Source organism: Urocampus carinirostris, chromosome 11 (genome assembly GCF_059441175.1).
Source record: "Urocampus carinirostris isolate Australia breed hairy pipefish chromosome 11, RoL_Ucar_1.0, whole genome shotgun sequence".
Lineage (NCBI taxonomy): Eukaryota > Metazoa > Chordata > Actinopteri > Syngnathiformes > Syngnathidae > Urocampus > Urocampus carinirostris.
In genome coordinates, this window is record NC_142359.1 from 19,334,760 (window position 1) to 19,351,102 (window position 16,343).

Sequence of the window (16,343 nt, forward strand, 5' to 3'; positions counted from 1 at the left end):
AAGATATAAGGAAATACCGGGTGACGGAGAAATGCACAAAAGCGAAGCGCAATAATGGACACAAACAGAAACTAGGTGGTGCTAAGGCCCTTGCACCACTGCCCTTACTTTTCATTTAGATTATTATTTTTTCAATGATGAGGATTATTTACTTATGTTTCTAATGACTTACAATCATTTCATCTTACAAGGGTTGTATAAAAAGTACTGAAAGTCAAAATGTAGCCATGCTGTCCTTAACCCAATCATTGTTTTTGGTCATTAAGCTTGTAAGGAAACACTATGTAGAATACTTAGACCGGGATGTCCAAACTTTTCAGAAAGCGGGACAAATATTGTATGGTAAAAATGTATGCGGGCCGACTTTTTAGCCTGGCGTTCTTTGAAAAGTCTTTAATAAACTTACTCTCCGTGAAAGGTTTTCAGTGCATGCTATGTGTCAATTAGTATATTTCACCAGATGATGGCAGTACGCCTTTGGCTACCTTGCCCATGGCTTTCTGTGCGAATTTTAGCCCACCCCATTTACCGACATGGCGATTGTAAATAAAAAAAGGAAAGTTGACAGTGAGGGCCCCCGTTTCCAGGACAAGTGGAAATTGGAGTATATTTTCACAGAAACCCGAAACAACTGGGTCTGCCTAATTTGCCAAGAGATTTTGGCTGTTTTCAACGAATATATTATTAAGAGGCACTGCCAGACAAAACATGCTGACTACAATAAGCTAACTGGAATCATCCATCCATTATCTGGACCGCTTACCCACAGTAGGGTCGCGGGGGTTGCCCATCCCAGCCATTTTTGGGCAGTGGGCAGGGGACACCCTGAACTGGTTGCCAGCCAGTCGCAGGGCACACAGAGACAGACAAATCACTCGCTCATTCACACCTAGGGACAATTTGGACCGGCCAATTAACCTGACATTCATTTTTGGGAGGAAACCGGAGTGCCTGGAAGAAACCCACAAAGGCACAGGGAGAACATGCAAACTCCGCACAGGAAGGCTGGTTGCTGGATTCAAACCCTTTACCTCAGAACTGTGCCGCTGATGCCTTAAGAACTCATCTACCGTGCTAACTGGAAACAAACACTGTGAAAAGGTGAAGCAAATTGTAGCTGTTTGAACGGCACAGCAGCGCTTTTTCACAAGACCCCGCGAGTCAAATGATAACGCTACAAAGGCAAGCTACGAGGTCGTGCCGCTGTTTGCCAAGCACTGCAAACCTTTCACGAAGGGTGAATTTATTAAAGAATGCCAGGCTGAATAGTCGGCCCTTACACATTTTGAGCTTACCAAATTTCGCTTTCTGAAAAGTTTCCTGGTTACTAGTATATTTCCAAATTTAGACGTTGAATTTAGATGTTGGAGGACAAGTAGAAGGTTGTTGAATACACAAAGTAATATCCCACACATTTGAAGTTCTGCAGATTGCATCAGGGCCTGTTTGGATATTTGTGACTCTAGTCCTGACACAATAGATGCATAACAAAACATATTTCGGGGCCCCTGCTCGACATCTGACTTTGAGGAATATTCCACATCGTCTTGACATAATCATCACCAACGACCTATTTCCTACAGCGCATTATTATCGAAAAACAAAATTGGATAGAAACAAATTATTTGTTTCTGGTGAAAAATTCGTCTGAAATACGGTGCAGTTTTTTTTTGTGTGGCAGTACCGAGGAAAACGGCAAGCTGCTCTAAAATACATAAAACCACGGTGATGTCACGAAACATTACTTTCTATGACACCCTTTTAAAGGATGAATTATTTGATCATCTAATTTATCTAAAACTAACCTTAATCTAATCTATATCTACCTAAATCTTCCATATCTATTTATTCAAACTATTTCATAAATCCCAATTTATGTGTGTGAGTGTGTGTTTTTATGTGACTAATAAGCTCCGAAACAAGAATATGCACAGTTGTACTTTAGGCCTTTGAGAGTGTCTTTAGCTCGGATTTGTTTTAAGGCATCCCCAAAATATACCAACAAAATTGATAGACATCCGCTTTTGTTTGGTCTGTTTCCGTTGTGTCTCTATCTCCCCCCTCCCCACGCCCCTGGCGGCCAAATTGGATACTGCAGCTCCTGACCACCGACCACTCCAAGCAGCCAAATCCAATCTTCTTCAGAGCAACACCTTAATTAATCTAAGTTCTTGTTCTGCACAGGTTTCAAGAAACGAAAGCCCACAAGGCCTTTCTGCTTGCTATTTATACGATACATAACAAAAGAAAAACATGAGGTTTGAAAGCGCTTCACTGAATATTTACAAGAACTCGCGAAACTTAAAATTTTTCACCCACAAATCAATTTCTTAATTTTTAGCTCTGAATTGAGCAACCACGGAATTGATCTATTAAAAAAACTACACCTCCCGTATCATCTGCATTCAAGTCAGGTCGCCTAATTTTCTTTTATTCCTCAAGGAACGATAACAAGTAAATGCAATTTGGTCCAATACCACAGCAACCAAACCACCCCAACACAAAAAAGACATGTCTGTGTTGCAATCTGGCACTATTCTCAGTATGGTTGCCCTTTTGGTATGGTATGGTCCCAAAACTGTATGTAACATCCTACATTTCCACTTTTCTTGTGTAAATATTGTGTAAATTATAACCTTATCTTCTTTGTTCCTTTATCTTCTTTGTTTTCTTTTATCCTCACTGTTAAATGTGAAACTGGAGTGCCACGTCCAATTTCGTTGTCACAATATGTTCAACCTATTTTTCAACAATGACAATAAAGGTATATTCTATCCTATTTTATTCTTTTGAAATATAGAGCTTAGATGATTTTACGCGACGCAGCCCTCCTTTGTGTTTTCTATCGGCGCAGTAGCAAATACGTACTTATCTTTGCAATCGCCATGTTTATTTGTCACATGATTCAAAAACACGTGACGTAAACAACTTTCTTTAGAGCTGGAAGCAGCCTCAGGCTTGTGGGGCAGAACGCTTTTGGCGCTCTACAGCCAAAGGCCAAATTCCCCAAGCGGTTGGCGCCATGTGTGCGCCGGGCTTACAATATAAAAAATGGACGCAAATTAGTCTGTTTAAGCATGTCGCTTGAAATCACATGCGACTTCTGCAAGAACAAAATTGAGTTTCGTTCTTGAGCATGAGGCTTTTGATCAAGAGGGCTATGTAGTCCAGAATGAATAGTAAATGAACACACGTTTTCCACTCTAAGCACTTGCACACCAGAATGTTTTTGCACTCCACGAGCGTAAAGAGAAAGCGTACGCACGGCCAATATCTTGTCGCCGATCTGGAGCCGGCCGTCCCGCTGCGCCGCGCCGCCCTCGATGATTTTGGTGACGTAGATGCTGTTGTCTCCGGGGACGTGCTGGTTGCCGATGCCGCCGGCGATACTGAAGCCCAGGCCTGAAGCGGAAAACATCATCATACAAGTCCTTCTTTTTGGGGGGGGTCAGAATTCCCTGCCCCTACCTTTGGGTCCTTTCATCAGTTTGATTTTGGCCACGTGCTCGCTGAGCGGGCGTCGCCTCAGGACGTAGAGCCGCACCACGGGCCCCGCTTCTTTCAAAGCCTCCACGGCTACCGAGTGGCTCACCTCCCGTACGTCCACGTCGTTCACAAACACGATACTGTCGTTCACCCTGAAGAAGGGAAGAGAAAGATTGGGAAGTGAGTGCTCGTGCTGACGGTGGTCACATTATTGAAAAACTCAGTTGTTCCTACACCGTTTTTACGGCCGAATTCAAGCGCTATTTAAGGACATCGAAGGCTGATTTCTCATTTGCATACCTGTCAAGCTCCAGGGCTCCATGCCCTTACAAACTGTCGTATTTTCCCTTACAAAATACAAAATAATCTTACACCATATCTTTTATTGAAACGCGTTTATTTATGTAGTTTAACATGTTATATTGTACACGTGTTTCCTTAAATCATATAAATTGTTAATGAACATTTTGTTGTGAGATCCTGAGTTGCTCAACATGAATGAGGTTTATTAGATAAAAAGTTACAAAATGAAGTAGCTTGGAGGTTCACTGCAGATGGAAAAAATACATGCAAATATAATTAAGTAGAATTTTCTTATTCAGATTATGAATTCATTTTCTGCATTCAATTATTGTTGGTAATTTACTGATTAAAGGGATAACCACAAAGCTGTATTTTTTCATTTTCTCCTTTTATACTTTCTTTTTTTCTTAATTTCTTTATACAACATAATGATTCATAATAGAATGCATCAAAGCAAGTGAGCCGTCTGAGAGCCGGCTCTCTTTGATGAGTTGAGCCAAAAAAGCCGGTTCTCTAAAAAGACACGGACTTCCTTTCTTTACACAACTACCACATGAAATCCAATGTTGAATGATGCATGATGGGAAATCCCCAGGCGGCAAACGCATGCGCACAGTAGCGTCAAACCGCTCGCTTCGTTTGCAACAAAAAAAACAATACAGAGATGCAGGCTACCGCGGCAAACTCGTTTGACTTGATTGATTTGCTGTTTCGTCATGAACTGTGTATAGCGGATGGTACCCATAATTGACAAATTTGCAATTTTCCGTACAGATTTTCTCGTACGTCGTACGCGTCCTAAAATGCATAATAAACGTACTTTGTACGGAAAAAACGTACAGATTGACCGGTATGCTTTTCTCCAGCACCATTCAAAGAACAAGTCCTGTGTGAACCATGTCTGTTGCAGAGCCACAAATATATCTGCGATTGACTTTTTCAAATTTTAACCTTGAGTGTAAATTAATCAAGACATGCTTTTTAGATCTTGAGTAAATCGCGAATATGTTTGTTTTTGAGACAAATCTCTCTCCATATTGATGTTAGGTGAAAATGAAAGTAAAATATAGCTTAAATTGTTTGTTACAGGAAGTTCTCCCTTTTCCAATTTACCACTTCAAAGCCCTACCTTCATTTTTTTGTTTGACCCATAATAAATGTCAAGAATTGATATATAATCCTTGCAGTAATACACGTTTCATAGTGCCATGTTTAATTGTAGCATGCACCTGTCTTCCTGGGCGCAACCCGTAGGGGGCGATGACCCTTAATTATGCAATACCCTTAAAACGAATACCAGCTGCCGTTAAACACGAGGGAAGACAAAATGCAATGGCACAGCAAAACCACCAGAGAGCAGTGTCGATGTCGTTTTTAAGCAGACTTTTTGAGAAACACGGCAACAATTACAAGCAGTTATAAGCACTTGACCTATAATTCAAGCAGTTTTCAACCCTTGAAAACACAACATTGAAATTCAACCTTTTTTAAGGATTTTAAGCAGCAGTACCAACCCTGTAATTAGTTACAGTTACTAATTACTTCATTTAAAACGCATTTCGGATAGAAATAGAGAGAAAGAAACCGAGGAACAGACAGAAAGAGAGAGAAAGAGAAAAACAAAGAGAAAGAGAGAAAAAAAAGAGAGAGAGGGAAAATAGAACAAACAAAGTGTAAGACAAATAGAAAGAAAAATTGAAAGTGAAAGAAAGACCAAAAGAAAGAAAAAAAGAAAGAAAGACAAAAATAAAGACAAAAAGTCAAGTTAATGTTTATTTGTCCAGCCCTTGATCCTGAAGTCTCAAAGGGCTGTGCAGACCACAGATTACTGCAAACTACACCATCTCCTGATCCAAAGACAGAGAGAAAGAAAGAGAAAAAGTGAAAGAGAGAGCGATAAAGAGAGAGAAAGAGAGGCAGAGATGAAAGAGAAAGACGGAAACAAACACAGAGATCAAGAGACAAAGAAAGATAGAGAAAGAGGGAGAGATAATAGGAGAAAGAGAAAGATAGATTTGAATAGGGAAAAAAGAGAGGCAGAGAGAAAGAGGAAAGAGAGCAAAAATACAACTGCAGTGTCTTTGTGAGTGGTGCCTGACTTTGGCGAAATCCAATGGATATATTTAAAACTGCAGCGCTTCTTTCTCTGCGTCGTCATCTGTCAACGGGCCTGATCCGGCTCGCGGGCCGCATGTTTGACGCCCCTGTTATGGCGTACTAGCGGAACAGAAACTCGTCTTGGGACTGACGAGTACGTACCTCAGTCGCCCGTCCTGTGCGGCGGCTCCTCCGGGAATAATCTTGGTGATGAAAATGGACGGGTCATCTCCAATGTGGGGGTTGTCGGTTCCTCCTGCTATGCTGAAGCCCAAGCCGGAGTTCCCCTGAAGACACGCGGGACAGTTGAACTTTAATGAGCTTTAAAATATTATTTCTAAGAGTTTGATTTTAAATGTTGTTTTCATTTGGACGTATATTTATATATCAATGTTTTGATTCAGTCAAACATACAGCCCGCGGGCCCGATCAACCCCGCCATTTGATTTAATCCGCCCTGAAACACATCAACGACCTGCAGTTTTACATATGTCCACTGGGTGCCGCCAAAGCCAATGCAAACTAGATCAGGCATAAAAATATCCAGCCCGACCTAACCCAGGACCGTTAGTATTGAAGCCCAATCCAGAGCGAGCCAGATTAATTCATTTAATTTGCCTAATTTGTTATATTTTTTGTGTGAGGACTCAGGAGGAGGACAGGTGATTTGGGTTGACCAAGGCCTCCAGTGCAAAGCATGAAAGGGGGACTCATAGGAAGATTTGTCATTTTATAAGGCATTAACTACAAATATTGAGCATTACAGAGACCCTTACAGTTGAGTAATATTTTCCTTGCTTCAAAGAGGTTTATCACCCTTTGGGGAGGTAAGCTGTTCAAACACATTTATCATTTGCCTGTGGAGGAAAAGCTGCATTTTTCTGTTTGAAGTATAGAATGGTGTGTATGTCCCTTGTTTCCCTTTGCTCCTCCCGTTTTCTTTCCCCCGACAATTATTTGAATAAAAAGGGGAGTTGTAAGTCCTGCTCAGATGATAAACCAGGCCTAGAACTGACTACATCTTCTCATGAGCTTAAAATTATAGTTTCTTGTCTCTTTTCGTAGGTTTTATTCAGAGACTTAAGGTGATAGTCAAGTCAAGTCCCATTTATTTGTATAGCCCTTAATCACAAAACTGTCTCAAAGGACTGCACAGGATTACAATTACACCATCACCTGATCTTAAACCAACATGCGGGCGAGGTAAAACTCAAAACCTCAGCGTGAAGAAAAAAGGAAACCTTGAAAAGGGGCCTCACAAGAGGTAATCCCCCTTCAAGGATGATAGACCTAACAGGGATGGAATCTGTTGCGCAGGTCCTCCACTGCATGACAAGTAAAGCCTGTCTTTTGTAACAAAATTAAACAAGACTGTATAAACCTGTTCATCCTTTGTATTTCTGTAACTGACAATTTACCATTATTGATAGATCTTTTTAAGAGTTGGTTGGGACATTTTTTAATGCCGTCTGTTATTTTGACGGGTTGAAAATTGGACCATAAACCACTACAGCAGTACATCCTTAAGAAAGTGTGGCACTGAAAGAGAGGCAGAGAATCCAAATAGAACAATGACAGGTGGATGAAAAAAAAAGTCAGCGAGAGAGAGCCCGGCTGTACGTGAATGTTTGATATTTTAGGCCGACCCAACTTGAGAGGACATTCAACCGTGTTCCTTAGGGAACCCTGTTTTGGGATTGTGGGGTTCGGGACAGTCTGTGTAACCGGTGCATTTGGTTCGCATTCCCGGCAGTGAGTCGGATTCGCATCAGTTGAGAGTTGGACTTCAGAGACTCCCCTTTGTTACCGATTCCGTTCAGAACTTTTATGGACAGAATTTCTCGGCGCAGTCGTGCCGTGGAAGGGACCTGATTTGGGGGCCTCAGCTTAGCATTTCTGCGTTTTGTTTCGTTCTTCAGCTTTCACCGGAGCGGTTCACAGCCAATTATGAAGCAACCCGGATTGGGGATCAGAACCTCCGAGTCCGAGACCATATGGTCATTAGCCTGAAATGGCTGGCATGTTCTTTCCTGTATCTGAGTGGGATCAGGAGGCTCCCCCTGCTACTGGTAACCATGGGAATCTGTTTATGTGTGGGATAATACGGCCTGGAAACGGATGGGCACCGACAGGGTGTACTTGCCCAGGACACACCAAAGGAAGTGGAGCCACTATGACCCTGGCAGTTAAGGGATCCGTGAAACATGAAGGGAACAATATTTGTTTTCCATAAAAATGATCACTTTTTGTCACGGACTGGACCGGGAGGCAGGAAGTGTGAACTCAATTGCGTAACGATCAGTTACTTTTATTTAGAAAATAAAAGTTGTCCAACACGCAGGGACAAAAACAAAACAAAAACAGGCTTACAGGCAATCAGAAACTCAGACTAGGTAATACTCGCAAAACAGGCTTAAAGGCACTAACTCAGACAAACGGGCATGACGGGTCTTCCTCGAGTCAAACAAAACAGAACAGAATAATGCAATGATCCAGCAACCGGCAGTCCCCAAAACCCGCCCTTAAGAAGCACACACGCAATTTAGACAATCTGTTACAGCTGGTGCCAAGGGGCGGGGCCAGCTGGTTGTCAGGGCGACCATGCTGGACATGACAATTTTGTCAAATTTAGAACCTTATAGAAAGCGCCTCCTCCCAAGGTTTCCTTATTTTCCTCGTGTTGAGGTTTTTGAGTTTTGCCTTGCTCTCATGTAGGTTTTAGATCAGGGGATGATGTCATAATAGTAGTCTGTGGTTTGCAATAATCTGTTATATGTGCAGCCCTTGGAGACTCTTTGTGATTAAGGGCGTCACAAATAAACACGACTTGACTTGACACCGATTTTTTTAAGGATTAGGTCAACTACCCAAAACATAACGTATCCCTTTAATTTCCGAGAGGGAAGTATGGAAACCTATGGTCCATTGCTTTATCACATCACCGACATGCTGCTATGTCTTTGCTCATCTTTGTTATTTACCACTAAACGATAGCAGTTATGTGGGTTTGCAGTTCAAAAAAAAATGGCGGATCAGCGTCTTCTCAATTGTCCAAAATGAAGGATACGGATTTTAAAACCCGGCGTTATATTTCAGCCGAATGAAATGCAAAATTGTGAACGCACACTCACCCTCTCCAGCGTGATCTCCTCGTATTCCAGCTCTCCTTCGGATCCGTTCATCTGTGAGAACACACGAGAGAGGTTAGGCGGCATTCATGTATAGTGCACCCCCCACACACCCCTGCCCCCACCCCGCCTACTTCTGATGAGCGGTTGCCACGGCAACAGTCTCCTTCTCAAGTCTCAGCTGTTGCTATGACATCACTTCCGCCCGTTCTGCACTCGGGCTGCGATGCCATTTCGGATCTTTTGATGCAGGTTAGCCAAACCGAAATCGTTTTCACCCTTTTTTTCATGGGAGACTCCCGATTGCCCGCGAGATTATTTAAAACAATACCACCTCCCCGAAATTTTTACATTTTAAATGTATTACAAAACCTTGAAAAGAAATGTCTCATGGGGTGTTAAAGCAATGGTAACATGGACTGATTTAATAAAAACCCAAAACTCAAAAATAAAATGAGACACATTCGTGAAGTGGAACAAAATTATATCCACGAAAAAATTGAAAAGTAAATATTGTCCGCCAGTTCTATCAGCCTAGCCAATTGACTCTAAATGATCCAATGTCAACCTAAATGACTATCAATGACAATAAGATTGCAACTGTGTGTCAGTTTAAATCCACCTGGTTTGTGATGGGCATAGAGGTTTTTGAGAGTAGAACCTGGAAAACTTCAAAGGAGTATTGTATACAAGAAAATTTCGCAACATTGACACATCTCCCTTACCACTGTGCGAGCAATAATATCAAAACAGAGAGAGCCTAAAAACACTGCAATCCTACCGAGACCTGGCAGTCCCTCTAAACCTTCAGCCCAAACAAGGAGAGAATTAATCAGAGGAGCAACCAAAAGGCCCATGATCACACCTAGAGGCATACACAGCTGAAGTGGGACACTATTCGTCATACTCTGCATAAATCTGCCCTTTATAGAAGAGTGACAAGAAGAAAACCAAAAACTAAATTTCCAACAATGCCTATTAAGTACGATACCTACAAAGAGACACATTAGCGTCACTACACACCAGTGTTTCCATACCAATGCCATTGAGTGAAAGTGAGAAATATCCCAAAAATATTTTGTTGTTTTGCTATGTGTAGTTTATAATATATTAGGGCCTGCAAGGCTTTCTCTGCTGGCCTAAATACATCTTAATTATGTGATGCTAATTATATTTTGTCCGTTAATATTTATCAAATAATTCCAAATTGTCACCTTCATTTCATTGCCTTTTCCTGGTTGCACTGCTTCCAAATGTGTGCTTTGATATTTAACATTTTTACTAATAACATTTCAGCTATTAGTTGCTAGGCTTAGAAATCTACGCAGAGGCCTTCACAATGACTTCTGAAGGCCGTGCGATATATAACATTAGTGTTTGAGAGAGCTGTCGGTTAAGCCAATCAGATTCTGAGTTGGGGTCTGACGCCTGCTAGTGGGCATTGGCAGACGTCCCCGGTTTCACGAAGTATGATTGGCTAAGGGGCGGTGATCCACCAAAGTGATTGCGCCACGGCAGTTAAACTTGAAAATACCGAGCTGCATAAGGAAATATACTGTGTTGATTTACAAGAGGAAGGTCGAACAACTCTGAAGCGCCACCTTCAGCAGAACAGTAAGAGCTAAAGCCAGAGCTCAAGCTGGACCCGGTCCGAATTCGGGCCGGGTCAGGCCTAAAATATCAATCATTACTTTCGGGTCGGGTCGAGCTTCTCTCTTGCTGACTTTGCTTTCATTATCCACCCATCATTGTTCTTCTTTGTATCTGTTAATGCAGTTTTGTTTAACCATAGACCCATAGAAAACAGGCGCTAGGCGAAGCCGGGTCGTCCCCAATCACCTATCTTCTGGCCTAATCCCAACAAATAAAACAGGAAATTTGTATACGTGAATCCTGGCATGCTCTTTGTAAACAATCTACTGTATGTTATCGCTACAAAATGCCATCATTCACAATGGACCAAAAGAAAGACATGGAGAGAAATGAACAGGAGAAAAAAAGAGGAAGAGACTTTTTCTGGCCATTGAAGCTAAGCAAGAAATATGACAAAGGTATTAAAAAGGGAAAGGTTTGTGTTGACATGGAGCCATCATTCCAACAGCTCAAATTAAAGACATTTTGGCAAAATTTCACAAAATCTAGGAATTTGTGGAAAGGAAGCAGCCCAAAAAAATGTGGACAGGTCGGGCTATCGCTTATTATGACAACGTCACACATTTTCGAAGGATCGTCAAAAGCCGGCAAAAGAAGACGTCATTGGATCAGTTTTTACAGAAGGGGACCAGTAAACAAAGAGGCTAGTTCAAAGTGTATCACAGACGCTGCCCAAATTACGAAAAAGTTCTGGACGATCTTTCATAAGTTGAATTTGTTCGTAAGTTGCTTCAGTGCTTTGTTTTGTATGTTTAAGGTTTGTATAAGTAACCGGTATTGATTTGTACTAAAAAATAAACATTTTGTAAAATAAGATGCTCTTTAAAGATGAAAAAAGTGGAGTTGAACTTACTTTTGTAAGATGCACTTTAAGAGGTCCTCATCCGTGGTAAAAAGTGGCCTAAAAACAGCGTTCCTACCATTTTTTTCAACCGCATCAAGCTTTCTTATTCCACTTTCATTTCAAAAGAAACGGCTCACCTCTTCTTTACACTTTACACCAACCATATTGAATGGATGCACGAGATATCGAACAATAAAGATGTCAAAGTTCTTAGCGCGCTTAGAGTTACAGTATAAAATGTTTACACACGAACTAGGAAGAGGAAGTGAATTTTTTTTACTTCGGGTGGATGCTAGGTGACCTCTCACAGCGCTACACCCCGGTAGCGGCGGAAAGAAGCATTACAGTAATGTCCTGTACTCTGAAAAAGGTGCACACAATACAAAATATAACTTATGGCAATGTCCGGATATTTTTCGACATCCCGAAAAATGGTTTGTATCTACCGTTTTTCGTAAGTTGAATGGTCGTAAATAGGGTAGCGTCTGTATTTTCTTTATTTTAATTTTTTTATGACTAATTGAAAAAAAACCCACACTTTTGCGGGGCTAGGAACCAATTAGCGCATTTACATTCAAAAGGCGTCTCTACTTACAACTGTTTCAGGTTACAAATCTGCTCCCAGAACCGTTTCAATCTGAGATACCACTGTACTGTGTATAGAAAATGAGAACTACAGAAGGGTTAAAAGAATTTGTGGTGACCATGATTTCAGACCTTTTCAAGAAAGCGAAATGGGAGGAGAAAACGCCGTGTATTCTATGCACAGATGAGGAGGAGGAGGTGGTTGTGGAGCCGGTGATTATATAACTGCAATGTTAACTACACTTCACACTCTGTTTCCCGTGACACTTCTGTGAGAGTGTGTGGAGGTCAAAAGTAAGCATTTATCGCACAACGGGAAGGGGGAGGCGCTTTTCAAGGTGGCAAACACAAGTACCGCCAGTGTTAGTTGCAGTTACTAGTTACTTTGTTAAAAAGGCAATTGCATTACCGAAACCTGAAAGTAGCGCGTTACTCTGAAAGTAACTAGTTACAAATTATCGTATATCGTCACGTCAAAACCCTGAAACAACACCAACTCGTGGAAGCAGTGAACCGTATTCATATTCCTCAGTTATCTTGATAGCTTGCAAATGAATACTTAGCCCGAGACAATCCATATCCATTTTGTCTTTTGTCTTTAAAATACTCGAAGATTCCCTACTCCCTTTCTGGGTAATGTCTCAGACATTTTCTAATTTCTACAGTTATGGCCAAATAGTTTTACAGATAGGAAGACCAACATTTAGCACTCTTTTTCCGTAAGTTCTGTGCCTACGCTCGCCCCATTGGCTTTGTTGTTCCTGTATAAGCCACACACCCCCCATGCGCTGCCTACCATTCGGTACTGGTGACACATACCTACGGTAGATATGCGCGTATAAACAGTATTGTATTTCATAGTTGTCAGTACAGCTTGGGTGTGATATATACAGCAGGCAGAATATCAGAATACCAGTAGGGAGAAATTACGTGTCCTCGTACTCTGTGCTTGAGACAGTGTAACTGTATTCAGTTGTATTTTGTAGGTCGATTTAAACACACCCATCGTTTTTACGACTTGTAAAAAGTTCAAAAGCGAAGGAAAACCGATGAAAGCACAGAATCCACTATAATTCATCTGCATTAAAAAGTAGCGGAGTAACGCACCAACTTGTAAGTTTGACTTACAAAATGTTTTCAATTACGCGTAAAAGTACTCATTACTCCAAAAAGTACAGTAATCCCTCACTACTTTGCACATCCGTTATTGCTAGTTCACTGCTACGCGGACTTTGATTGAATTCATCTGTCTTTATTGTCTTTACTATCAATGCATGGTGCATTTTGTTTGCTGCAGACAGCCCACAGCAAATGCTATCACGGGGCAGGTTTTGTGCGTGTGTATTAGGAGGGCGGGACTGCCTGTGATAAGCTGGTGTGAGCTGTCAGTCAAACAGCGGGGCAGGCACACAATCAATCAGGCCATTAAAAAAAACTGCGAAACATGGCAAAAGCTAGCTTTTAGCGATTCTTTACACAGAAAATAAATTCATCAATGAAATCGGACAGATGTTAGTTTTTCGGGTTTGGAAAGCGAGTGAGGCGCGTCGGAAAAGAAGGCAATAGCTGCAGGTCCAGCCTACTGCTACCACTAGGCTACTCTCACAAACTACCCCTCCCAATAAAGTATCTCACCCACGCCAGATCCATTACCCGTGAATCGAATGAAGTGGAGCTACAACTTGTGGGAAACCGCTACATACAGTTGTATTTAAATCGTCACAGAGACCTGGCACATTTCGAGGATACCGAATGTTAGTGTGCAGCCAGCCATGTATGTATGTAAACTTTTCATCGAAAATCAATAGTTGTTATTTTGTCACAGTGTGATACTCTCAGTCGGCTAGGACGTCATTTTGAGGTAAGAATAACCCTTGGGGGCTTTTATGAAGAGGCGTCTCAATTTTCAAGGGGAGTTCTGTTCCCGCGATTAACCGAGGTATTACTGGAATTGCGTTCCAGGAAAAGAGGGAATTAAACCTCAACCTGGAAACCGTGTCAGACTGCTGTTCTGCCGAAAAACGTACGGGCGCATCCCCACCACCGCCCCCCACCCCAAATACTCACATCCACGCGATTGGTCGAACTAATAACGTTACCATCATCCTTTGTCGGTGTCGCTTGGCTTTGCGTACGTTGTTGATGAATCGTCGTCCCATTTTCTTAGCATACCACACCGAAACGAACATCACTTCCTGTCTCCGTGGCGTCTCGCCCCCTTCGCGCTAAGGGGGGCGGCGGGGGCGTGCGGGGGTTACATAAAGATGTGTCGGCCCGACGATGAAGCCTTCCTTAGGTCTGGCCCTGATCGTACGGTCGGCTCATCCCGGTAAGAAAAAACGGAGGGAAAAAAGGAACCGGGCTATGGAGCAGTTCGGCGACGCGAAGACAACGCTGTACGCTCTGCGCCGCTCTTCATCCTCCTCCTCCCCCGCTCGCTGTGCACAACTCAAGCCTTGCGTTTCTTCTCTCTCTTTCTGCCCCCTCCCCCAGCCCTGGCAGGAATCACCTCCCTTGCGTGATGTCACACAAACATTACCATAAGCGCGCACAGGAAAAACACTGCTGCCATGGCAACCCCATCCCTCACTCCGCTCCGATCGCTATGGTAACAAGCGGGACGGAGTGCGCGAGTGTGTTCCGGTACGTACGGTGATGGCGGCCGGCTGTGGCAGGGTGTCCAGGTGTGTGCGCGCTAAATCGGGGGCGTGTCCGTCAGTCACGTTTCCGGGGCTTGGCTGGTCCTCGTCGTCATGGTAACGATATTTCTGCAAGGGAGAGGGGAGATCAAATATACAAGGTGTTGGGCAGGGGTGTCAAACTCATTTGAGCTTGAGGGCCACGTGGTTGACGAAGCACTTTTGCGGGGAGCCGGATAAGTGGATTTGATAGAGAGAAAGAAAGAAAATGAGAGAGAGGGACAAAAAAGAAAAAGGGAGAGAAATAAAGAAAAAGAGAAAGACTACGAGAGAGAAGGAGAGAGTGAGAAAGAAAGTGTAAGAGAGAGATGAACAGAAAGAGAAGAGGAGAGAGAGAGAGAAAGGGAGAAAGAGAGACAGAAAGAAAAAGAAAGAGAGAGAATGAGAGAGAGAGACAGAGGGGGGGCAGAGGGACAAAAAATAGAGAGGGAGGGAGGGAGAGAGAAATAAAGAAAGACAGAAAGACTACATGAGCGAGGGAGAGAGTGAGAAAGAGAGTGCAGCAGAGAGAAAAATAGAGAGAGAGAGGAACTGTTAAATCACTTTTGAGAACTGTTATGCACTCTACCGTAAAGCTTATTATGCAGAAATAAGCTTTATGGTAGAGTGCATAACAGTTTCAATACGAGCGATTTGAATAGAAAAAGGGCAAAATAAACATGTTACCTGCTCAAAAGTGATTTGTATACGGCGTGCATTACCTTTCGATTACGTTCACAACAAAAACAAAGACGGAATGGTTTAAGTTGTATTACATTCCCAACAAATGCGAGACGAAGTGGTTTTGGTTATATGTTCGCCATTAAATTCCCTAAAAGAGATATAAAAGTGAGATAAAACGAGGTAAAAGTGGTTGTAGTAGCGAGGGGATGCAAATCTCGGCAAGGATGCATTTCTCGGCATAACGCCGGCTCGGCAGCTTTTATACCCGTGGTCCACACGCGGAAATTACGCGATGAGGAAGCGGATCAGTCGCCGGGGTCTGTTTTGCGGGCATACCACCGATGAACAGCGGGTTGGCCAATTTTGCGCATTTTCCATCGCGGGCAACCACAGGCAAAAAAAAAAACGCAAAATTTTACCCACGATACAGACGCAAACGGCTGTGTGACCGGGCCCTTAGGAGGATTCTAGCAGGCCTCCGGAGTTGAATTCGTCCCACCAAAGTCTCATGAACTTGTATCATTAAAAACTATGATACCTTATTAGATGACCCACACCTCTAATCTCTTATTAGAGATCGGTAAAAATATTGTCTTATTTTTTTTTAGCTAAAACTTTGCTTTTGGATGCAAAAGGAATCATACCCGGTCAGCAGTGGTAAGAGCACCATATTCTAACCACTGGACCAAGTGGTATAGATTATGTAGGAAAAGGCAGTCGATTTTGTCTAATCAACACACATTTTTTAGTCAAGGTACCAAAGGCTAATGTTAAATATTTTGTGTGTTTTACGAGATGCTTAGAATAGGAAAAAAAGGACACACATTGAACATAAACCTAGCTGACGAAGGCCAAAAAAATACTTAAAATAAGAAGAAAAAAAAA

General features: G+C 42.4%; 1 protein-coding gene across 1 annotated transcript in view; it reads right to left on the reverse strand.

The window, feature by feature from the left end:
• LOC148356675 (disks large homolog 4-like) overlaps positions 1 to 16,343 on the reverse strand; it is a 50,003-nt gene that overhangs the window by 25,293 nt on the left and 8,367 nt on the right. The window contains exons 4-8 of the mRNA XM_088347935.1: positions 14,748 to 14,864; positions 9,018 to 9,068; positions 6,049 to 6,173; positions 3,469 to 3,638; positions 3,266 to 3,402 (exon numbers count right to left, since the gene is read on the reverse strand). Coding sequence (XP_088204061.1) covers positions 3,266 to 3,402; positions 3,469 to 3,638; positions 6,049 to 6,173; positions 9,018 to 9,068; positions 14,748 to 14,864 — 600 coding nt within the window. The remainder of the gene's footprint in view (positions 1 to 3,265; positions 3,403 to 3,468; positions 3,639 to 6,048; positions 6,174 to 9,017; positions 9,069 to 14,747; positions 14,865 to 16,343) is intronic.